Below are 24866 nucleotides of genomic sequence, written 5' to 3'. Positions count from 1 at the left end.
TTGGAGGAAGTTTATCAGGGTTCCTTATCAAAATTGTTAGGCTGCACTTTATCAATAAGCCCCACTGGACAGCAAGTCATTCCAGACACCTGAAAGAAAAAGTCAGACCGAGAGCAGCACTGTTTTATTTTTCTTCTCTTTTTGCCTATAAATATTTTCAGCATGATTTGGCTTTCAAAGTATAATCTGCTTTGTGTCAGCAGTTATGTCCCCTGTTTCAGGAGGCTCTGGGCCATCCCAGGCCCACACACACACCTTGTTACCTGCAGGACGTCCCTCAACTCTGGGATGTTGATCTACCAAGATGCTAAATTGATTTCTCTCTTCTGCCCATTCCTTCATATCTGTTAATGAGCTGAGTCTGGATGATTTAATTTAGTTTATGGTAAATCCTTTTGTGCTTTGGTTGTATTAGGGGCTTACTCACTCTGGTAGCTGGAGTCATAAAGGGTTTACTATTCTCCTTGACATACAAGATCTTTGGTAAATAAGGACTAAAGTAACTCAGAAATAAGTGTCTTGTGCTTGTGAATGATAGAAGAGCAATGCCAAAATATGGCTGGATTGCATGTCAGGTGAATTAATGTGTTTACAGATTCCCCTTCACATACAGAAATCATGGGAAATAATAGGCTCTGTTGTCTTTATTACTTTTTTTCTACAGAAGAAAATGGAAGAAGCTATCAATACATTCTCAGTCAACATACACTAGCTGCATGAATTACTACAGACTTATTTTAGAACTGAAGTAGGAGATCAAACAGATTGTAATTAGAACCATGAAAGCTCCTCTAAGTCACAGGATGAACACAGTGAATGTGCATTAAAACTATCTCCTAGGGAAAGAACAAACATTTTCTTTGCTCAGAACGCATGTTGTTATCAGAGCAGATGAAAATAGCCACCTGAGGTTGCTCAGCAATGTGCTTCCAGCCTTCAATCCTGTTAAAAAACAAAAAAAAAAAAGGAAGAAAAAAAGAGAAACAAATAGAAATTAGCTGAGATGTTGCATGCAATCAAGCTCATCTAAAATTGAACATGCATGGAAAAGCAAAACATATAATTAGGACTGAACAGGCACCTTGAAATGAGTTCAGTTTAGTCCAGTTCTGAACTAGACTCTGAGCACTGCAGCAATTCCACTGTAAACTGAATAACAGTTATAGCCTATACTATCCAGTATATTTATTATAGACTATTATCCAGTATATTTATTATAGACTGCATTTTACTTGCATCCAATTACCAGTTCAGCAGGAAAAGCACAACAGAGAGTAAGAATAACCAGGCTTCTCTCAATATTTTTTCCTTCTTTTCCTGCTACTTGCTGTGTTACCAATACCTAAAACATAGCCTCCATGGCCATTCTTCATAAAAATTAGGCCCAAAAAACCTTCCTCAAAGGTTTTATTTGGTCCTAGAGAATGCAACTTGTGTTCCACCTGTCCCAGGGGTTGTCACTAAGACTGATTTATGCCTTTGTTTCCCTTGTTTGTTTACTACAGTTATGCTTTTAAAGTTCTAGTGGTATGTCTGTGAGTATAAATGCCCATTAAACCCATTCTGCACAAAGCATTGCACTTCTTATTCACTGCAATACCCTAAATAGTTTTAAAAGTCCTCATGGTTTTACAGTATGAGAGTATCCTTGAAATCAGCTAAAATCATTATTACTTACAATTCTTCCAAATTTTTTTCTCAAAGTTCTCAATACAAATTCATAGTACAGTGATTTTTGGGCTCACACAATAATGGGTATTTTTTGTGTAAACAGTGTCCCAACCAAAATCCGGTAGCATGTCATCAGGGATGGTGGTCTGGCAACTAGGGATAAGAAATTATCCCTGCCCTGAAGGTGTAATGTTTTCGTCTCTGTTCCTTGCTGCTTAGACTGTTTTTATTATTATTATACAGTGTACAAAATTTCTAAAAAGTAAAAGCTGTCGGAAGGATGCAAGTGAACTCTGATTGATATGAAACCCAGTTCGACAGATGAGCGTGCTAATTCAGACCATATTACTGAAAGAGATGAAGAAAACAAACAAACAAATAAAAAAAAAAGAGGATAAGCATAGACCGTGGAACAAAATGACTGAGAGATTTGCAGAAGAATCAGAGCTATTTCAACCTTCAGTAGAGCTTAAAACCATGAATAGTCAGATTTTCTTTTGCATAAAGAAAAGCCCCTGATCTGAGGTACCCTGTAATTATGACACAGTCTGAGCAGCAGGGCAGATCCTAGTTGTGTGTTCTAACCAAAGCATGAAAATAAAAGGACAGTCTGTGGTAAGTGGGCTGAAGAAGGTGAAGGGAAAATCATTGCAGCATCTGAACAATGAATGAGCCAGAGCAGCAGCCCTGTGGATTCGTACACACGTAGGCTGTGTGTCTAGAGAGAAAACAAAAAGAAAAAAAAGACAGTGAGCATGAGGATCTCCAGTGATTTAGAGGATCAAAACTGTTCTAGGGGAGCACTGGTTCTTGCTTTCCCAAAGCTTTGACCGTTCATATCGTTATGATACAACGTCCCATGGAAATACGATGCCAGACAGGCAGCAAGAGGTTTGTCAAAAACCCAAAGACAAAGCCAAGAAAAATGTGAGACAATTTCTGCCCTTGCACCTCCCCTTTTTTTTGAAGGTTGAGTCGTCTGAGCTCCTCTTTCCCGGGCATCAAGCCCTCACAGGGGATGGAGGGCGCTCCCCTGAGCTGACCTTGGTTATTTATCCTCCAGGGCATCGGTGCCGGGGCTGCTCGCGCTGCTGCCCCGAGAGGGCAGCCCTTCCCACAGCCTTTGTGCCACCGTCAGAACAGCCACTGATTCCCTCGGCTGAGCGGCAGATGAAGGTGCCAGATAGAGAAGCCAACTAAATTAATGAAAAATATTATTTCAATGGAAATAAAATTGAAAAAAGAACTGCAATAGAACCACTTAAGATAATCTCCACCAGTATCCGGAGGCAGATGAACAGGAGTGTTACAAAATGGTACCTACTTAAAATCAGAATTACGTGAAGGTAACTTCAACCTTCCTGAATAAATAATTTCTGTACAGAGTTCTCACTCTGGGAAATCTCAGATCAATCAGATATTCCCGAAGACCTAGGGGAGAATCCTGCAACAATAATAAAAAAACCCCAATTTATACATGTATATTCATTACACGTTTATGAATTCTTATAAACAGAAAGCAATCAAGCTGGTAGACAGAACCAGCAGGGTCACAGGTTCTAAATTAGAAGTAGCTAATAGAAAACTTCTTTGATCTTGTACAGAATTGAGGGGAGCCCAGGGTAATGCAATATACATAGCACAGAAATTCCCGTGATCCCCATACTGGCATGTGCACCCACAGCTATCAGTGTTCAAATGTCCTTCGTTAGAGCACTTTTGTCCCAAGGCAGCACATTATTTGGTTTGTCCATGTCAGGGGAGGTGCTGGAAAGATTAAAACAGCTTTAAAACCTATTTGAATAAAAGAACAAGATTTATTTGTACTTAAATTTGTATGCAGGGTGTCAGAGTCACTTACAGACTCTTCAGACATTTATAGATTTTTCAGTTACTAACTCACCCAACCAGTTGTTTTGGGAGTTTGCTGTAATTAGCTTTTATGAATCTGTAATTATTCACAGACCATCTTGGTACAAATGAACAAAAGTATTTGTATTCATTTGCGTTGCCGAGTACTAAAAATATGGCAGCTCACATACAATTATCATGTAACTTAGGAAAACCTATACATTTTAAAATATCCCTTTACTATAGTAACTTGTAACTTGTCAGCTTTCATAAATGGCAATAATTACAACAATTGTTATTTTCTAATCTTACCTATGCCATGCTCTTCTGCTCTAACTGCCAAAAAATTGTGGTAGGTATGCCCATAAAAATGGTTTTGTAATAGCTTGAACAAAGATAATGATTCAAAGAGATAGTTAATACCATTTTTTCATCGATCCATTTCCACAGGCACAGGACTAAGAATCACAAATTCAGCTCTCCTTGTCTCTGCTATTGCAGGGAACTGTTGTGTTGTGCTGAGTTAACCTGTTACAGTCTCACAGCAGTGCCCATGGACGGCAGTGGCACGGAGGGATGACTCACAGAGGCTGCCAAGCTCTCAAAAGCAAGGCCCACTGGCTTAACTGCCAAGCAATTTTTAATGTTTCATCCCCTGTCCGCAGGTTTACTGAAAGCACAGCGATCCCAGCTGGGAACAGCTGCATCCCTCCCCGCAGTGCCCACGCTCAGCTCGGCTCCGCTCCCGCTGTTTGCCGGCGCTTCACTCCCTGCATCCCGGCACAGGAGGGCTTGGAGAGATCCCTGCAAAGCTCCACACGCACTCCCGGCTTAATTCAAAACAAAAGGGTAATTCAAAACACATCAGTGACACGTAAATCTTGACGTGCAGGCATTCACAGTTTTAATGTTACCAAAATATACCTTTGTTTCAAAAATATTTGTGTTTACTGCATGAAGTATGCTCTTCTTCCTCACAGGCCATTTTCACTCCAGCGGTCAGGAATGTTCTTCCTGAAGTTCTTCACGGGGAAGAACAGATGCAGAGCAAAGATCTGGATGAATTTCAGGTTACACAGTACCAACCAAGAGCTCTGTGGCCACATTACTTATGATCACTGCCAGGCAGGCCCAAAGCCAGTGGTGCCAAGACAGCCCCAAATCTATTTTCGTGCTCTCCTGAGGGCCCTGCATTCAGAACTGCTGAAATACAGAAGCCAGCAGCAGCTGCATAATCAATTTATGTGAAATTGTTTTGAAGTTATTGTCAGAGATTCAACAAAATGGTATCAAAAGAACTGACTGAATGCTTCTCTTATTTCTAGTCATGAAACACTAAATTTGGATTGCAGTATCTAAATGATGGTGTTAAGGGTCTTACCAGCACCTTTTTGGGGGAAATGTGGTACCTCATAACAGCCTTGGCCTCTAACAATTCCAAACTTGTGTTTGCAACTGCTAAATCATTAATTCTCCCCTCATCTTCCAGGTTCTGTTTCCCCAGACCACAGCCAGAGAGAACACCAGAAGAAATCACAATTAACCTCATGGGAAACAATGTTTAGGAGCACATGAAGTTCACCCTGTTCTTGCCATCCTGGAACAGGGGCAGCTTTTGGCCATGGCAACCAAGGCAGTATAGATAATACTGTGCAGGAGTTGGGTTTGATTTGCTTTAAAGGTAGGGAAATAGTGGGATATTGGTACCCTCCTCAATTAAGAAATGGCATCAATACATATTTATCATACAAAGATAAATTGCCTCGAGAAACACGTAATAAAAGAGCATAACCCATAACAGGGAAAAAACTGAGTGGTTCTGTTCTGCCTGAAAATGGCATGCAAAATAAAATGTTAATTTAAAAAAAAAATTAAACTCTAGTACTGAAAATAATAGCCACTTAGGGCTGGCCAAGGAGACCTGACTTAGCATCTTATTTGCAAATTTCTGTTACTGACAGGAAATATTTATTCTAACAGAAAAGTACTAGTTGTAATAGAATTCATCAGAAATAAATATGCAGAGTTAAAAGAATAGTTTATATCAGACTTTTTTCAAATATTAAGCCACATTCATAATAATTAGGGACACTGTAATAAATTCTAGGCTGTGAGGTTGTAGTATGTTCCTTCAGTGAGATGTGTCAAACTAAATAATAGATATGAATGGTCATATTCTTTGTATTTTTGATAGTTTTAATTATTACATTTTCTCAGAGGAGAAAAAGAGAGAAAGATTTCTGAAACTTTGTTTTAAAAAACAAATCATCTGAAAACAATAGCAGGTCAACATTTACATCATTAAAAATGCTGTAATTCAGACAGTTTCAAAATATTTCTTGTTTTAAAATATTACCAAGAGATTTTCAGAAAAAGTCATCACTCAACTGTTTCCATTGACAACAAAGAGCTCAACACACACAGTGGCAAGAATAATGTAAGGACTAATTGTGTTTAGTCATTTGTAAGTAAAGAATAACCATAAATACTGCAGCAGATAAGGACAGACCTTGTTGTTTTGATGGCACTGCACAGTTAATAACACAGGAAAAACTCTACCCACACAGCTTGGGCTGATTCATCCCTTCCTCCCTTTGTTATGAGTCAGATTCTTTATTACCTTTTTGTTGAATGAAAAGCTCAGTACGGCACAGGCAGTGGGAGTTTTGACATCAGTGAGGTCACGGCTTGATTACCTCACCAAGCAATATTGAAAATATCCTTGTGCATTTAAACCTGTGCAATCTAACATCTCCAGAATTAGAAAAAAGCAGTTACCTGCAGGAATTATGCTGCAGGTGCAACATCTGCACCTCACAACTTTAATCACAATGAGAGATGTACAGAGACTGCAGAGAGACCACAGCCATTAACAAATACCTTCAAAATATACTAACTTTCAACTCATTTGAGGATTGAAAGGTTCTTTGGCCAAAAAGGAATGCTACATGTAGGAGGCCTCATGTTGTGGTTTAGGAATGGTATGTTTTTTAGAGAGAGAGAGTTTTATATGTATATATATATATACAGCTTTATATATATATAGGTTTTTTTACATATAGTTTTATATATATATATTTTTTATATATATAGTGTTATATATAGAGACAGTATAGATAGATAGATAGATAGATAGATAGATAGATAGATAGATAGATAGATAGATAGATAGATAGATAGATAGATGTGTATATAGTATATACACACACAAGCACAGGTATGATTCCCTTAGTCCATGGCTGTCCCTCCAAAATGTCTGTTATGTGACAGAAGGCTCACAATCTGACTGTAATCTGGCATATTCATCCTCCAAAAACCCACAGCACCTAGGAAAGCCTGTGTTTCCTTCTTGCTGATTGGTGAGGACATAGCAGCTATTTTATCCTGCCTTTTTATTCCTGAAAACTGAATTTCCTGGGCAGGTCCTTTGACCTTACTTTGCTTTATGTCAAAACCAGCCTTCAGGAGGATCTGGATTATCTTCTCCCTTCTCTCAAAAACGTCCCCTGCTGTGTTGCCCCACACAATGATGCTATCAATGCATTCCAAGTGTTCTGGAGCCTCACCCGTTTCCAGTGCAGTCTGGATCAATCCATGGCAAACTGCAGGGCTGTGTTTCCAGCCCTGGTGTGTTGGTTCCAGGTGTACTGGATGCCCCTCCAGGTGCAAGCAGAATGTACAAGGGACTTCCCTGCAAGTCACTGTCTTCTCAGTCAGACACTCTGATGTCACTGCTGACTTTGCAAGAACAGATAATGAAAACCTTCCAAGAAGCCTGCAAGCAGCAGGTATCAGTTCTGCAAATTACTTACAAATTAAACCACCCCTATCAGTATTTTCTACAAGCAGCAAAGGAATAACTGGGAAATGTCTTTGTTTACTGCTGACTGCAGTATCCCAAACAGTTCCCCTACTCCTCAAAGTTCAGAGCTGACATGTCACACTCTGGCAAATCCTTTCATGGCACATCCATCACATTATACAGGCATGACACATGTAGCTGGACATGCCTGTCGAAGCATGACACATCACAGGAGAGCGTGTGGGGAGAGCAGCCCTACAAACTGGGGTTAACAGGTGCTGTGGCTTCACTTGATGTTTTTATCAAATGATTTCACCCAGATCCCTGTGAATAACATGCAGGCAGCAATGCCAGCTCCCAGGCAAACTGGAGATGTCTCCCCCTGAGCCTATAGCCACTGTCGCAAGAAAGAGCTACTAAATATTTGACAGCCTCTAATACCTCCCTTCTTCAGGCGACTGCCCTTGTGATAAAAGATGTCTCCAATATGCAGGATCTGCCTGCAGGAGTCACTTCGCTTTTTCCTCTTCACAGGCACGGAGAGATGAAAAATCAAACTCGATCAGGTGTGCACGTGAGAGCTGCAGACCCCGAGCTGGAAATGCCCAGAGGCCAAGGGGATATTCTGGCAAAGCATCCCCCCCCAGTTGCCCCGTGTTCACGTCCTGCCCTGGGTGTGTGCTGTGGGCCATGGTTACAGAGAGCACACTGGGCCACATACGGCTTCAGTCTGATTCACTTTGACTCCAGGCACTTTCTTAAGTTAAGTAATATTAGCCATTATTGTGATAAGCTCTGGGTCCAATTTCACGATAATGAAACTCCTGAGAAAATTATTAGTCACACCAGCACAGGAGTTAAAGATCCTCTGGAGCAACTGTGTCACTTTGAGAACTCCTTAAAATGCCAGACATCGGCTTTTTATTTCACCACTTCATATCCTTATATAAATGCTAAGCTGTTGAGATATTGCTTCACATGCTGTTCTTCCATAGCACCTTGATGGAATCTCAGCAGCTGATTCTCAAGAGCAGGTTAGTTTTGTGCTCCTGATTCAGCTATAAATCAATAACAGGTACAGATTCTGGAGTTTTGGCAACTGTCTAGGGTAAAAGCTTATTAAAAATATACCTACTAGGACAACTTAAATTTATTACCCTACAGCTCCTCAGAGGTACTGTGTCTGCTGTGATTAAGTCAAATAAAGTGTGGCAATATATCATATTTTTTGACCACCTTACACATGCAACTCATTTATTAAATGTTCACAGCATGTCAGTTAGACAGCAAAAGAGAAAAGCTGTAGCAGCAGCAGCAGCAGCTGAGAACAAAGCTAAAATCTAAGCTGACACCTCTCAAAATTTAATTTCTGGTCTTTAAAAGTCACTTGGCTCAATCAGGGTTCTATAAAACAGTGTTATTTTAACAATTTTGTCTCCTAATGAAAAAATGAATATTCCCATTAGAACATATTTTCCACTGATGCAACTGCTGTTAGTCAACAAGAGGAAGCATATTTTATTTTTGAATATACAGGCAGGCAGATTCGTTGTTTCTCTCTTTTTCACCTCAGTAAATTCACTATTATTAGGATAAAGCATGAAAAGCTGCTAGAACACAAATCTCTCTTCCAATTACATACATAAAAAATATGTTACTTATTCATCCCAAGTTAATTTTTAAGGCTTTCATAAAAGCCCGGTACTATGATCTTTTCTATTCCAGATGGAAAGTGTTTTATTAGACTTCGCTTTCAACTCATAACAACTGAGAATGTCACATGAAAACCAGTAAGCATGTTCTGGCCAGAGCTGGAGTCGCCTGAGCAAGTTCTCTTGGCTTGTATTTTCCATGTTTTGTGTTTAGACCACACAAGAGCAAGTCAAAGGTAGGTATCATAAGAACAGCCACTGGATACAACATGTATTCATGTACAACATACTAAATGCAACATGTTTAGTTATAAAAACTCTGCTTTTCTAAGCTGAAACTCTTTTTGCTGAGCTCGAGACCGCACTGTATGACTGACATGGGGATCCGTTTGCAGACTATGCATGAACAATCCAGAGCCTCCTGAATTCTTTGGGAATTCATGTCTCATGTATTTCCTCCTTGCCCACACGAGCTGGAAAATTAAGGGAAACACGAATAACGATTGAGAAACACCGTGCATTTTAGGAACCATTCAAGAAAATCATGGTTAAATTAATATGCACAGAGAGAACCCAAACAGTTACTGCTCAAGATCTTATACCGTTGACTTTATCGCGAATTTTCAGAAGCAAACAACAACACACTCGCTACCGGCAATTAAATTTTTGTTTGGTTCCGCCTTGGCGTGATTCCAGAGATTCATTACAGCTCTGAACCTGTGGGACAGCCCCGTCCCGCCCGGGTAAAACAAGTGCGGGGTGGGGAAAAAAAACAGCGGCTGCCACCGCGCAGGCACCGCTGGGATTCGAACCCAGGATCTCCTGTTTACTAGACAGGCGCTTTAACCAACTAAGCCACGGCGCCGGGCGGTGAACGAGGCGCCGGCGCGGCCCCAACACGGCTCTGCCACCGCCCTCTGCGAGCGGGGGAAGAACGGCCCGGGACGGAGCGACCGCCCGCCTTTGGTGCGGCACAGAACACGGAAAGACCGCAGGGAAAAGGTGCATAAATGTCGGCCTTTGGGCTGCGGAAATGAAGCCGCGGTGTGCACACGCCCCGCCCTGTGCGTGCTCTGTGACCCGCACACCCACCCGGCCGCAGGGTCGGGACGAGCGCGTGTTCGTACGGGCTAAATAACCGGGAAAAGCGGTTTGGGTGGTTTTTAGGGAGCTGGTGAGAACGGTTCACACCTCAGGGAAGCGATGCTGCTCCCAGGGAAGCCCTGCCGAGCCCCAGCCCGGTGCCTGCGGGGCGAACAGGACAGCCCGCACCGGGCAGTGCGGGGCAGCCGGGCCAGCATCGCACACGGGATGGTGCCTGAAAGCGGCACTGAAACCTCGGAGGCTCAGTTTGTGAGGTTCAGAAGCCAGGCACTCTTTAATCAGCACCTGAGCACTGGTTATCGTTTCACCGAGGTGCACGCCGGGGTGTTTTCGCTGCACCTCGTGTGTCACATCACATGATTATTCATTTTTCGTTCCCCGCATTGCTGTTACATATTCCTGATATTTCCCAACATATGTGCACGTCCTTATAAGGTCTCTGAGGGTCTTCATCAGGGGTCTTCAGTGGTCCTTCTGTCTGAAGCTCCCCCAAAGTTCTAAGTAACCTCTTGTGAACTTCTTCAGGACAATGCACCTGGTTAACGAGTAACTGGGTGTTTCCTGGCTGGCTGCCTCAGTTCCCTCCTCGCTGTTTTATCTTTAAATCACTTAGCTATCTCTAGTTTTCTCTAGTTTCTGTGTTGTAAATACCATCAGTTCTTGTTACATTTCTAAACCCCAACATTAGAGCCAGCCCCTAACCCGAGGTCAGTGGGAAGGATCCCATCAGGTCCCTCATCAGGGACCTTCCAGCACTTGAAGGGAGCCTTCAATAAAAATGGAGAGAGTATTTACAAGAGTGATAGGACAAGGGGGAATGGCTTCAAAATGGAAGAGAGGAGGTTTAGATTAGATATCAGGAAGAAATTCTTTACTCTGAGGGTGGGGAGGCCCTGGCACAGGTTGCCCAGAGAAGCTGTGGCTGCCCCTGGATCCCTGGAAGTGTCCAAGGCCAGGTTGGAGGGGGCTTGGAGCAACCTGGGCTGGTGGAAGGTGTCCCTGCCCATGGATGTCCATACCCATGGCATGGATGGGCTTTAGGGTCCCTTCCAGCCCAGGCCATTCTGTGATTCTATAATTGCTCACCTGGAGCGTAATCAGAACCTGCAAAGCATAGAAATTGCTGTGGCAATTTTACAGGCACCCAAGGCATATTTACAGCCAAATTACAGGTGTTAGTCTCCAAATAACTCCCAGAGGAGAGCAGACACCCTTGGCTTAGTCCAAAATAGCCTTTCAGCTTTCTCATCAGGTACCTAAGAATGGGGACTGGGATAATTACTCAAACTACAGTGGCACAAAAGCCAGAAAAAAAGGCAGATAAATCTCCTGCTTATGAATTGTCCATAATTACCACACTCTCCCCCAAACCTACCCTGCACACAGATGTGAACCTGCTGCTGCAGGTGAGAGCAGTGCAGGGCTGGAAACAAGCTGACTCACATGGCACTGAACAGGTAATGGGCAGAAACCAGCAATAAGTAAAACTTGCTGCTTTTAGTAAAACCAGAATGTAGGAATTAATTTTTCCTTATTTTTCTCAATTTGGGAAATAGAGTATTAATTCAAAAGAAAACTTCCAACCTGCTCACACCACTGATGTGAAATGAACCAAACCTCTACAAAGCTACTGCTTTTCTTTTCCTGTTTCAGTGGGAAAAATTGGAGCTTTGATTTTCCAGCTGAAAGGAGAAAGAAAGAAAGAAAGAAAGAACACTTTCAATTCTAATAGAAGATTAATTATTCTGGGACTAATCTTTTCTAAAATACAGAAGTTGCTTCTGTATTACTAACTACATTAAAGCCAAATTAATTCATCTATAAAATATGCATATTTTATGAGATCTGTTAAAAAAAAAAAAAACAAACATGAGGAGCACAGACACAACATTTTCTTTTAGCCTCTGTAAAAAAAAATTAATTAAGCAGCAAAGAGAGGAAAGATTGCTGGAAAATAACACAATTTACCACCTAATACTTATTCAAAGCCATAAATCTGTACAAAAATAGTATGCCCTAGAAATAATTTTCATTTAACCTTCACATAATTTAAACAAGGGTGGAAAAAAAACAAACCCTAGCTGCTAAGATTTCTTTGTATTCCACAGCTTAACTGCATTCCAGGCTGTCACATGCCCAGTCCCAAATATTTTCTCCAGTTTAAGTTCCTTTTAGAAAGAAAATATGAAAAGGTTGAAACCCCTACTTTTAGGAATAAGGCTTCCAAATATTTTGAGACATTAAATTTTTTATTAATTGGCATGTATACTGAATAGAGCTGATCCTAATAAAGGACTTGTGCCCACACTCCTCGTTGGAGGGAGCCTTTATTCCACAGAATTCATTTGTGCTGCATCATGCCAGACATGAACTTACTCTCAGTGCCTGAAAGCTCCTTTACCAGATTTCTGTAAGGGGTATGACAACAAATTGGACAAAAGTTCATGGTCTTATTCACTGTTTTACTCAAAAAAACTCTTCCTGGTGTCCACTGCCAGCAAAGATTCTTGTTTGTTGTTGTAAAGAGGAATGGGTCATCCAGAGAACAAAAGGAAACCTGTCAATAATTTGCATAGAAATGTATTTTCTTTGGCAAGATTGAAATAGTGTATTCATTTAAAATTGTTTAAAGTTTCCCAAAGGACAAGTAAGCAATTCAATCCCTTAGCACCATGCAGCACAAGTAATATTTCTACTCCTGGGGATTTTATTCTTCACCTGATGCATCACAGCTATTAAATGGGTTAGTGCAATGTGTTTTATTATTCTTCACACAGAATACTGTGGGTAGAGCAAAGTTAGGGCAAAGTTTTAGCTTTCTGTGTCTATTTTATACAGCTGTACAGTCCCAAGGCTACCAGATTAATTCAAAGATCAGGAGAAGGTGGAAATGGCAAATTTTTTCTCACTGGAGAAGCCAGATGACAGAAGGAGCAGTTGGACACTGCTTCAGAGTCACTTTATTGCAGGCATAAGAAATGTTTCTTACACTCTGGTGTAAATGTAACAAAGAATGGCCTGTCAGTCAGTCATTGTACCTGATGTGCATTATTTCACTTGTGCAGGTACAGCTTTGTGCACTCACACACATCACCTGATATTTAGTTAATAATAAATTAATTTCTGTGGTGAATTGTTCAGTCTTTTTCCTGAATAAAACCATATTTTGTGTGAATTCTGATTTTATTTTTTCAACCAATACAGTATTGTACTTTACTTTTTGGATGGCTTGATTGGTGTCCAGTTTTGAGCTGTTCTGTCTTGGTGGTTTGGGGCTTCTCATGTTTACTGTTTTTTACCTGACCATTGTCTGACTAAAGGAGACACATAGAAAGAAAAATTAAAAGAAAACAAACAAACAAACAAAAAAAAACCAAAAAACCCCCCAAAAACCAAAACAACAAAAAAACCTAAACCAAACCAAACCAAAACCAACGCTCAGATGGATACATAAAAATAATATTAGATTAAATATTAACCCACTTCTATCAGTCAACATAATTTGATTTGTAATTTACTATTCATGAAATTATTTACAGACAATAATTAGACATTTTTCTAGTTGCTATACTTTAAGAATTACCAAAATGCAACCAAACAACTCCTGTACCAATTTTAAACATATTCTCAAATTCCTGTTTATTGATGCTTTCAGGAATGTACACATTTTCACTGCTGACACATTTATAAGACTTATCTAAAAACTTAAAAAGCTGCTCACTGCTTTTAATACCTGCTGTTCAACAAGAAAATCTGATAAAAATATTACAGAAATATAAGAAAAATAAGTTCTTTTTCATGCAGTTTCACTTAATGGTTACTGACAAGGAGGAATATATACAAAAGATCTCACAAATCCCATCCCCAAACAAATTGAGGGACTGTAATGAAAAGCATGTTTCAATAGCATTAAGCTTAATATTCTTTCCTTCCTGACACCTCTTCAGAATTCATGTTTTAGAAATCAGAATACATAATCTCAGCTTCAAAACACTCCTCAGAATTCTTATAAGCTGATTTCTGTCCAGGAGAACATGACTCTTACCTGCCCTGGTTTAGTAATGCTCCTGGAGAAGTGGCCTGTTACTCTGCAGGAGCATCAGGTGTAGAAAACCAAAATATGTGTATTTTCAGAAGTACACACATGGCTGTGCTTCCTAAAAACAAAAATGCACCTGTATATGAAAATTGATGTCCTTGCCAAAAGCACTGTTTAAAAAGAACTGTTGCTACTACATTCCACTTCCAAAAAAGTATTTGACAATTTTTGCAGAGAGAAAAACACAACCAATGTGTGTTTTGAGACTAGAAACCTGCCAGCTTTCCTTTAACACTGATATTCCCTTTCTGCATAAACTATGACGTGTGATTAAACAACAAAGTGATAGAACTGAGCAATTTTTGAGCCTCTTGCTTTTCTGGTTTCTGGCACTGAAGGAATATGATCCATCTTTTCAACATTCCACAACCTTAAAGTAGAATCCTGAGAAAAAGGTGTCATATTGCATATTACCAAAAGAGGGACTGACATTATTTCCATAAGGATGAAATCTTATCTCAGATGAGCACCTCCAATATGAGAGCTAAACTCTCTCACAATTACATAGCACGTCTTTGGAAACAATCTGTAGCAATCTCAAACTGCCCACATGTTTTAAAATAAACAAATAAACATACTTAGAAAACTCTTTCAAAAGTTTTCTGTATTTCTTGGAGGTAAATGCTGATTACAACTTCGCACTTTTATGAGCAACTTGACCATTGTTTAATTTCCTTTAAAAAAAAATAAGCTGAAAACTAGGGATGACATTTTCACTCCCATTTAAAAGTTGGATCCTGAAACCACATCAGGAATTCATGGTTACCTTCATAGAGTCCTAGAATGGCTTGGAAGGGACCTTAAAGACCATTGAATTGCACAACCCTGCCATGGGCAGGGACACCTTCCACTAGATGAGCTTGCTCAGAGCTCCCTCCAACCTGGCCTTGGACACTTGCAGGGCTGGGGCAGCCACAGCTTCTCTGGGCAACCTGTGCCAGGGCCTCCCCACCCTCTCATGGGAGAATTTTTCTTCCTAATATCTAATCTAAACCTCCTCTCTTTCATTTTGAAGGCATTCCCCCTTGTCCTGTCCCACATGCTCTCATAAATTGTTTCTCTCCCTTTCTTGTTTTTCCTCATCACAGCATCTGTCACCCAGCCCCACTGACCCTACACTAACGCAAAATTTAACTTTATCACCAGGAAAAAGACCTTTATTATTTTTAGTACAATAAAAGCAACTATTTGTACCATACATCCATCATGAAAAGCAGTCAGAAAATTCTTACCTGACTGCTTCATATCCACTCAAGTTAAAATGCTGCTGTGAAGTTCATACTTCCCTGAAAGCATCAGCTGTTCCCATCCCTGGTAAGCAGCACACAGAACAACAGCCACACAGCTCCTCTGGGTTTAAGCTCCATTTAAACATAGGTATTTTCTACCTTTTTAACAATTTAATGAGGAAATTTTAAGAGGGAGTTGGATCAGTACCTAAAAAAATCTTGGGGCTGTCGATTGTGTGAGAATGGAGGGAAGAGCTGTGGGAACAGGCAGTGGCTTCCCCCCATTTCAAGGGAAAGAACCCCCTTCTGGAAGCAGGCCAAGCCAAGCAAGTGTTGGATATCCTCATTCTGACAACAGCAGCACAGCTGGTTTGAGGTTAACAGCATTCAGTTGGCTTAAGAATAGAAACAAGTTAAAATACAAAATTAATTATTTACTCCAACTGGGAGGCCACCCAAATGTGAATGGTATTAACAGACAAAATTCCTACAGTTTAGGAAGGCACAGTGTCATTTTGATAGGCAAATGCCACACCTGAGAAATACAATAACAAGAGGAACATACATTTTTCCAGCACAGAGTAATCAAACACGCACACATATGACATGGGTTTTGTAGCAGAATCTTTAAAACATGTTTTTAAATTTAGTTAGGAGCCCAGAATATAATTATACCAAAGCACAGACACTAAACTGGAATTCTCCATAGTTACAAAGATATCAACATTTAAACAGATGCCTTCTTTTTTTATGGGAACTCAAGTTAGCTACAAGGATTGCTGTGGATGGAAATTTGGAGTAGCAGTGTTAGACTCTGGAGGGTAGGTCAGCTTACCTTCAAGGTAATACGTGTGAGGCACAGGCTTATCAGCTCTCCTACATAAAAATGAGATTTTACACGTGACAGCAGTTGAAAGCTGGTTTTAAGCCCAAGGTTTTGAAGGAAAGTGGTCTTTTCTGAGCTCCTCCAGGTGGGAATGTCCGTGAGTGTTTAACTAAGCCTTGACTAGCATATGCAGAAAGCCAAAAAAGCTCCATTAATGCTGAGGAACACATCTGGTGCAGGCTGAGCCCTGGGTGGGACCCCAGAGACACAGAGCCCGGGAACCTTTGCATGACAGAACCTTTGCATGACAAAGGGCACGAAGAGCGGTGGCACAGCCGGGGAGGGACCCTGGCACACAACAGGAGCCCGGGGCTGGGGAGAAGAGCTGAGACTTACAGGCTATGAAAGCCCAGGGGCCCTTTGTTTGGGTCCCTCCTCGAGATGGTTTTGTTTTACTGCGCCGTGGATAAATGACTTTGTGGAACGGGGCATCTCAGGCTCTGCTGAGGGAAGCCACTAATATTAAGATAACTCACCTTCTTGGCTAAAAACACAGGAACCAGCAGAATCCTCATGTCCTTGGCTCAAGGGAGCAGGTTCATGACGCTGAAGTTCTCCTGTCTTTATATCCCATATTTTAAGCTCGCTTTTTAAGGATGCTGTGCACAAGTAATGACCATCAGCAAAGCAGCACCCTGAGATGTCACTGCTGCCCCTGAAACACAGATGAGGAACACGGGGAGAGTGAGCTTTGGAAACCTAATGGTTACAAAACCTGCAACTTAGAGATCCCTGTCTCCAGCCAGCAAAGCATCACGAGCATATTCTGAATTTTAACCACACTAACGATTCTGTGAACTGCCTGGAGCTGCTTAAAGCCTCACAGCCAGCACAGGATTAAATCCCTTATTGGATGAGGTAATTTCACAGGACTGAATCCGAGCTATTATGGGATAAATGACCAGGTGGGTTTTTTTTTTTTTGTTGAATGTAGCTTAAATAAGAAATTGTTCAGCAGCTACAACAAACTCACATTTTAATAAATCACAAATAAACAAAAGGCAGCCATTTTTTCATCAAATAAAAAGCATCCACCTATCTCTGGGCATAAATTTCAACTCAAAGGTTCAGAGGAAAATGATTAAACATTTCTAGATCAAAGTCTAAATTTGGAAGCAGTCAGAAAAGAAATCTGTGTGAGGACTCCAGTGCTTCCTGAAATCTAGAGAAAGGGAAAGATTATGAGCATCTCTTACAGGAAACAATGCAGCCGTGGCTGCAATTTCAAAGAAACATTACAACGTTCCAGATTGAATTTCCCCTCCAAAGTAATTCCTGATTCCTCAAAGACAATTTCACTCCAGTGTCTGAAGGCAGACTCTCTCTGCTTTAAGAGTGCAGAGCTGAATTGGTGGAGTTTATTTAATGCCATCGACGCCTTTAACATTTGACATCTCTGCTGTTGCAAACTTAAAATGGTACCAGTGCCCTGAACTGATATACTGCTTTTCCTGAACTGCTGACTTCAGAGAGGGTTTATCAGCTGAAGGCTCAGGAGATGGTTCTGAGCAAAGATTCTGGCACTGGACATGACCTTCTCTAGGAAAAAGGAGCTGGAAAAACAATCTCTGATCCCCGGATGGTGTCACCTGACAGAGACAGTTCTAATCATTGCAATCCATCTGTTGCTCTTCTTATTTTTAAATCTAACTCACTTTATCACCAGGCTCTGATTCGCTATAGCTAACTTGACATTTATAGGACTGCTCAAATATTTTGAGGCCAGTTCTTAAGGAATGCCAAACTCCCTGACCTGAGTGGGAGCTTCACAAAACTGAGGTCTCGGTAGCAAAATTACCTTAAAAGGGAAATTATTGTTAAAAAAAAAAAAATCACTCTTGGTCTAATTTAGGCCCATTATCTCTTTTTTGTAAGCCTATGCTGAGGAACACTGGGTGTAATGTCTTACAGATGACTCCCTTTGGCCTTCCTCAAGTAAGGATATTCAAGCTGAATTAACTAATTTCCTCAAATTTTTTGTAAGAAATTAAAAAAAAAAAAAAAGAGCTGCATGAACAAGATGCAAAAGTCATAAGTCTTAACCTTGGAGATGTGCCACTATTGTTGCACAGATTGCATCAAAAACATTCCTGCTATTTTCTTTGTCTGAACCAGATACCCCTCACCTCCCATCACAAGAAGTTACGTGAAGTTACAATGCATCCGTGTTTTACTGTCCACTGAAGAGAAAATAAAAGGTTTTAAAAACATGCTTGAGGGTTTGAGAGAGTTTTACAGCAGATTTTCTATAACCTATAAGCAGATTCAGAAAGAATGCCTTAGTCCTTCGTGTTGGTAAAAGCTGATGGATGTCTTTATACACAATTTTTCTATTTTTGTGTCAGTAATAAACTTAGAATTAGATAAGGCCGCCCTGTTCAAATCTTATAATGTTAATTTAATCAATCTTAAATGTCTCTTCTGAGACTGGTTATTATTATCATACCCATTTGTACCCAAAAAAAAAGGGAGATATGTTCAGACTCACCTGAGCTCAAGCAATTAGCAGCAGCAAAACTAGGACTGAAATCAAAGCTACTTACCCTAATTATATTTTATTGTGCTAACAAAGAAGGTTGTGTGTTCTTGTTTATCAATAACAAAGCAATAAATAGGAACTTTGCAGTTGTACCTTCTGCAAGATGCATTCAAAAGGACACATACAAGTATTCTTCCTGTTGCCATACCCCAGGCCCTGACAGTGTCATCAGAGGTTGATGTTGCCACTCTAAAAATTACATGAATGAAAGCAGCAAATCGATGTTTTCACTTACAAGAAGATATTTAAAAAATAAACGACAACATCTAATTCTGACAATGATTTGACATTCTCACACCCACTAATTAAGAACAGATTCTTAGGGGCTACAGCAAAAATTACTGCACAGCTTAGCTGAAAAAGGGATTATTTATGTTTCAGTGAGAAAGTAATAATAAAAATGTCATGTACACAACTTGCAGTGCAAGCAGTCAATTACATCATTACAATACATTTAATTACTTCTAACATTAGAATAAATCTAAAGCCTTTATGATGTCTTTTCTTTAATGAATGTGCTCTTGTCAGTGGGTTCTTTTTGATTTTTAGTGGTTATGTTGCTGGGTAACCCTCTACCACAAACCCTGCTCTGCACAAACACAAAGCTCCATTAGACATCAAAGCTATTCAATAAAGTTTACTAAAACTGGCAGGTTTCCACTAAATGGGAGCTCAAAATTTTTTCCCTCCCATGGTTTTATTAAAATATTCTCAAATATCTAAAGTAATATTTATACTGAAAGTCACTAGATGTGAGAAACATTTTAGTAGTATTTTGGCTTCTTATTTTCAGGAAGTTCATGAACCATCACTTTTATATATTTCATCTGAGAAATTTGATGCCTTAACATTCTAACAACTAAAAATACAACTATATTACTAAAAACTTCTTATTTTCTCCATATGTGTGTAAATTCTGTAACCAACACAATCTCTGCTCCTAAACAGAAACACTTAGAGCAAAAGACCACACAAAGTTTATGAACTGGCAGCATTTTTGATTGGAAAGTTGTTTCTGGGGCTGTTGACAAAGGTATTTTACTTGCTGTTCAGCAATTTTTCAAAATAAACACAATTGCAATGGGCAGTGTAGTATGTGTACTACTCAGTGATCAAAAAATGAATCAGTTGAGACTACAGTCTGATAAAAATTGATTTAATCTATGACTTAGTGACAAAATATGGAATAAATAGTATCCCTGGAGGCACTGCATGACCCACTTAACCAAATGTTAATATATGCTGCTGTTATTTTAATTATTGTGTCCACAGGTTGACACTGGATCAAGATGCATTTCTTTTTATTTGATGAGAGAGGCTCAGTGGAAAGGCCACAGAATACTGAAACACAGACAGAAGAGAACTTTTCTGAAGGCATAAATCTCACTGGCAAACCAACCCCCGAACTTTGGCCAATTCAATGTTGTTCTTTTATACAAGGGATATATGTTTATATATCTCCTTTAGAACATATGGCAAAGAGAGACTTCCAGGCCTGTGTAACTCAGAAGCAGAATTTAAAAAGTCCTTTGCCCTAAAAGAGGCTATAATCTATCCAAGTATTCCAACATGCATTTAGGATGCCAGAAAGATTCCTGTTTAATTCATCAGAGTAACTCACATCTCAAAGTAACACGAGATCAGTCATCCTACCTTCCTCTAGATAAACCATCTTCTATTTCCATGATTAACCCAATTATTTCAATCAGATTTTTGTTTGTGTAAGTACCAAGTGGTTTCAGAATCTGTCTGAAAGCCTAAACTCCCTTTATTATGTGTTCGTTCATGTGTCTTCAATATGAGAATAAAACCTTGTACTTCTGACCACTAGTGCCCTTCTCGACATCAAGGCTCACATCTAGAGCTGCTTCCTCACCAGGACTTTCATTGCAAGTTGTCCTGCTCACTTGGCAGCTCCTAATAACAGACAACACTTGAAAGTAAATTCATTTTTCACTTTTTCACTTATTTTCTCAGTGTGTATCAATGCACTAACTGACACCAGAATCATTAGGAATGACTCTAAGATAAAAGAAAAAAAAAAAAACAAAACAGATCAAAGCTACTGTGTGTTCTTGTTCTATATTTTATGAGTCAAAAAAGTCTTGCAGTCAAAACTGCCCTTCTAGACTTACCCAGGCTTTGTCTGCTGCATGTGCTATTAATTTTTGTTTTCCCAAAGATATGTGGACTGTCAGTCCACAGAGATGCTGCTGTTGTCAAGAGGAACTTCAAATACTTTCTCAGTGCACTCAGTCATTTGATATCCACTCTTTCAAAGGGGAAAAAAGAGAACCCCAAAGTGAAATTCTCAGGGCTGGCCCAGCCACCTGAGATCAAGTCCACCATACTCTCCAGAATTCTAAAATGACTTCAGCTCTTTCTGCAGGGGAGGAAATTAATGTCTTAATACATCTTACATAATTCTTCCTATCATAAAGTCCCCAATACTCAGGCAAATACTTTTAGATAGATTCTGAAAAATAAGCATTGCTCAACAAGTGTTGAAGAAACCTTTCTTAGATAAAGATTACAAAAATTCCTTAAACAGAAATTAGACAATTCAGGCAAGTGGCACACTATAGCCTTTCCAGCAAAATGAACATTCATGGATTTATTGTATTTAAAAAAATTAATGGATTATCTTCTTAGTTTCAGGTCTTGATTTCAGCTCACTTATATGCAAGACAAGCTGAATGGCATTTTGCTAAAGGCAGAAAAATGAAAGTTCCAGGTCTGAGTTCACAGAATCACAGAACATGCTGAGTTTGAAGGGACCCACAAGGGTCATCCAGTCCAACTCCTGGCCCTGCACGGGCCCAGCCCCAGGAGTCACCCCCTGTGCCCCAGAGGATCATCCAAACCCTCCTGGAGCTCTGGCAGCCTTGGGGCTGTGCCCACTGCCCTGGGGAGCCTGGGCAGTGCCCAACCAGCCTCTGGGGGAAGAACCTTTGGCTGAGATCCAACCTGAGCCTGCCCTGACACAGCTCCAGCCATTCCCTGGCTGCTGTCCCTGGCCCCCCAGAGCAGAGCTCAGTCCCTGCCCCTCCTCTGCCCCTGCCCAGGAATTGGAACTGCACTGAGGTCTCCCCTCAGTCTCCTCTGCTCCAGCTGAACACACCAAGTGCCCTCAGTGTCCTCACACGGCTTCAAATCAAGACCCTTCCCCATCTCCGTGTCCCTCCTTTGGACTCTCTCCAATGGCTCAATCCCTTCCCTCCATTGTGTCCCCCCAAACTGCCCCAATGTTGAGGTGAGGCCGCCCCAGGGCAGAGCAGAGCGGGACAATCCCCTCCCTGGTGCCCCAGGACAGGGATGTCCCTCCTGGCTGCCAGGGCACTGCTGACCCAGGGACAACTGGCACCACCAGGACCCCCAGGGCCCTTTCCTGGCTCTGCTCTCCAGCCTCTCATTCCCAGTCTGTCCGTCCATCCGGGGTTGCCCCATCCCAGGGGCAGAATCCAGCACTTCCCCCTGTTGAACTTCCCATGGTTGGTGATTCCCAGCCCTGGGATCTGTCCAGGTCTCTCTGCAGGCCCTCCCTGCCCTCGAGGGACTCAACAGCCCCTTCCAGTTCTGTGTCATCTCCAAACTTGCTCAGTGTCCCTTCCAGTCCTGAGTCCAGGGCATTGCTGGAGATGTTGGAGAGCACAGGGCCCAGGATGGAGCTCTATGGAGCCCCACCAGTGACAGGTCACAGTCTGATGTCACCCCAGTCACTGTCACCCTCTGTGCCCGAGCCCTGAGACAATTGCTCACCCCCACAGGATGTGTTTATCCAGCCGTGGGCTGGGCAGTTTGTCCAGAAGGACCCTGGGAGAGACAGGATCAAAAGCTTTGCTGAAATCCAAAAAGATCACATCAGCTGCCTTTGAGACAAAAAAAGTTTGGAACTGTCAATGTGGCAGTTATTAAACTGTAAATGTCATGACTAACACACTGAGATAGTTATTTTTATATCTCCTATCTATAATATTTGCTTAAGACTGCCAGATGTCTGTTTACTTTGGAACTCATTATTAAGAGCTGGGACTTTTTTCATTCCAGATTTCTTGGTTTCTTTGAGCTGGCAATCCCTTGGATAACATGATGCTGCTAACCTGAACATTGCCTGGACTTCTTGCACTTTTGGGGCTTTTTCACTATGCCTGGAAAAAGGGTTGGGTTATGGTAGAAACCTACTGCACAGCAAGAAGCCAACATTTTAGATACTTTATAAATGATTTCATTTGAATTCTTATGACATTAAGGCACTACTGTGACTCATTACCAATTCTTAGATGAAGTCATGACTGCTTAATGTACATCAGAGCCCAAGACCTGCAATCTACTTAGCACAGATATGTTGTCATTTGCTTGCATAACACAGAACTGTGTCTCTCCAAGCCTTCTTATAGACTTAACTCAGATTTGATCACCTGGAACCTCGACACTTCCCCTATTTAGATCTCGCTGTTGCTGTGCCCAGAGGGGTTGGAATTTTAAGGAAGTCCCAGCTAACAACACAAAACTTAGCAGAGCAAGAAAACAGAGGTTGAGATTGAAATCAAAGGAAAAAGCCAGTGACAAGTATGAAAACACCACGGTTATGCTGGAAACAACTGTTTGATCCCTGATTTATCTTTCTCCACAAAGAATCCCACACATAAACAAGTCAGAAAAAGGAACTTCCAAGAGAAAAAGAGCAAGCTTTGTGCATCAGCTTTCAGCTTTAAAATATTAATGAACTGGAGCTCTGATTCGGTGTGTGCTACACATGCTTACAAGAGTCACTTTAATGTCAAGGAACGTGTTGGAAGTACGAAATAGTTCTATTTATCTGTGACTGCAAAAACATTTACAGCTGCTATTTTTAACTTCAGTAAATATCCTCAGGAGGCTCTCTGATGATTCAGTCCATCTTCACGCCTGTGTAACACTCCTTGTCTGATTTCAGCTTTAAGATTTTTTTCTTTAATTTGTTGTTGTGTTTGGAACACATGCAGAGTTTCACTGCACAAGAGCATGAAAGTATTTTTGTGTCTTCAAAGCAAAAATGGCAGGAGCTCACAGGATCACTGTGTCCTCTCAGAATTTTAAATCCAATCTGGAAAGGAACAGAGCAACATTTAGGAATAGTTTTCTTTGAGATTATTTTTGACAGTTTAGTCCATGAGGGGGAGTACAAAAGCAGGAAGCAGAGGAGAATGTACCTTCAGTTCCACTTGCCTGTGCAAAGTTGACATTTTTTCCTTGGTACTACTTTGGAGCAGATTTACCAAATCTGGTTCAGAAAAAAAACGTTGATGGATATGGATTGTAGTTTTGTTTTTCTAGAGGTTTGGTTCGGTTTGTTTTCCCAATTCTTCTTCCTCTCAAGTCTCTCTTAAGTCTTTTTAATGCTTGTTTCCTTGATTCTGGTCCATCCAAGGGCAGCACATCAAACTCTTAGGCCACACATTTTAGACAAGACCGTTAAAAATTTTGTCGAAGGTATTTTGAAAAGGTTTCTCTTCAGTCATCTGGGAGTTTGCTCATGACTGTCCAACGTGTGTTGGTGTGAGCAGAGGTAACAAACCCCAGCTGCCACGTGCATTACACACACAGAGCAACAAGAGAGCTTTCCAACCCTTGGCCCAGAGCCCTGTGACCACCCCCGGGCACAGAGCCCGGCTTGCACCAGCCTGCCCGCCCTCCCCAGCCTTCCTGCACCCTCAGCATGTGCCAGGGCTGGTTTGGGCAGCAGCCTGTCCCCACAGCTGCTCCCCACTGCCATCAGGCAGGTCAGGATTATTTCAGAGCTCATAATGAACATGACCCAGAGTGTGCCCAGGTGGCCAAGAAGGCCGTGGCATCCTGGCCTGGATCAGGAACAGTGTGGCAGCAGGACCAGGGCAGTGATTCTGCCCCTGGACTCAGCGCTGGTGAGGCCTCACCTCAAGTGCTGTGTCCAGCTCTGGGCCCTCAGCTGAGGAAGGACATGGAGGGGCTGGAGTAGGTGTAGAGAAGAGCAATGAGGTCCATGGTGAAGGGACTGGAGCACAAGTGCTGTGA

General features: G+C 41.2%; 1 protein-coding gene and 1 non-coding gene across 2 annotated transcripts; both read right to left on the bottom strand.

Annotated features, from left to right (window-relative positions):
* Positions 1-9767: 9767 nt before the first annotated feature.
* On the bottom strand, positions 9768-9841 carry TRNAT-AGU (transfer RNA threonine (anticodon AGU)). The gene has a single exon. It is a non-coding gene; the product is annotated as a tRNA-Thr (tRNA).
* Positions 9842-12100: 2259 nt separating this feature from the next.
* Positions 12101-24323, bottom strand: WDR88 (WD repeat domain 88). Its single transcript, XM_064671367.1, is given in 10 exon segments — positions 12101-13075; positions 14467-14631; positions 16771-16993; positions 17491-17510; positions 18338-18435; positions 18437-18474; positions 18959-19061; positions 22593-22702; positions 23728-23919; positions 24026-24323. Coding segments are annotated over 10 exon segments (1110 nt in total). The 5' UTR covers positions 24059-24323; the 3' UTR covers positions 12101-12947.
* Positions 24324-24866: the final 543 nt, after the last annotated feature.

Source organism: Pseudopipra pipra, chromosome 14 (assembly GCF_036250125.1).
Source record: "Pseudopipra pipra isolate bDixPip1 chromosome 14, bDixPip1.hap1, whole genome shotgun sequence".
Classification (NCBI taxonomy): domain Eukaryota; kingdom Metazoa; phylum Chordata; class Aves; order Passeriformes; family Pipridae; genus Pseudopipra; species Pseudopipra pipra.
This window is presented reverse-complemented; position numbering and strand designations above follow the sequence as displayed.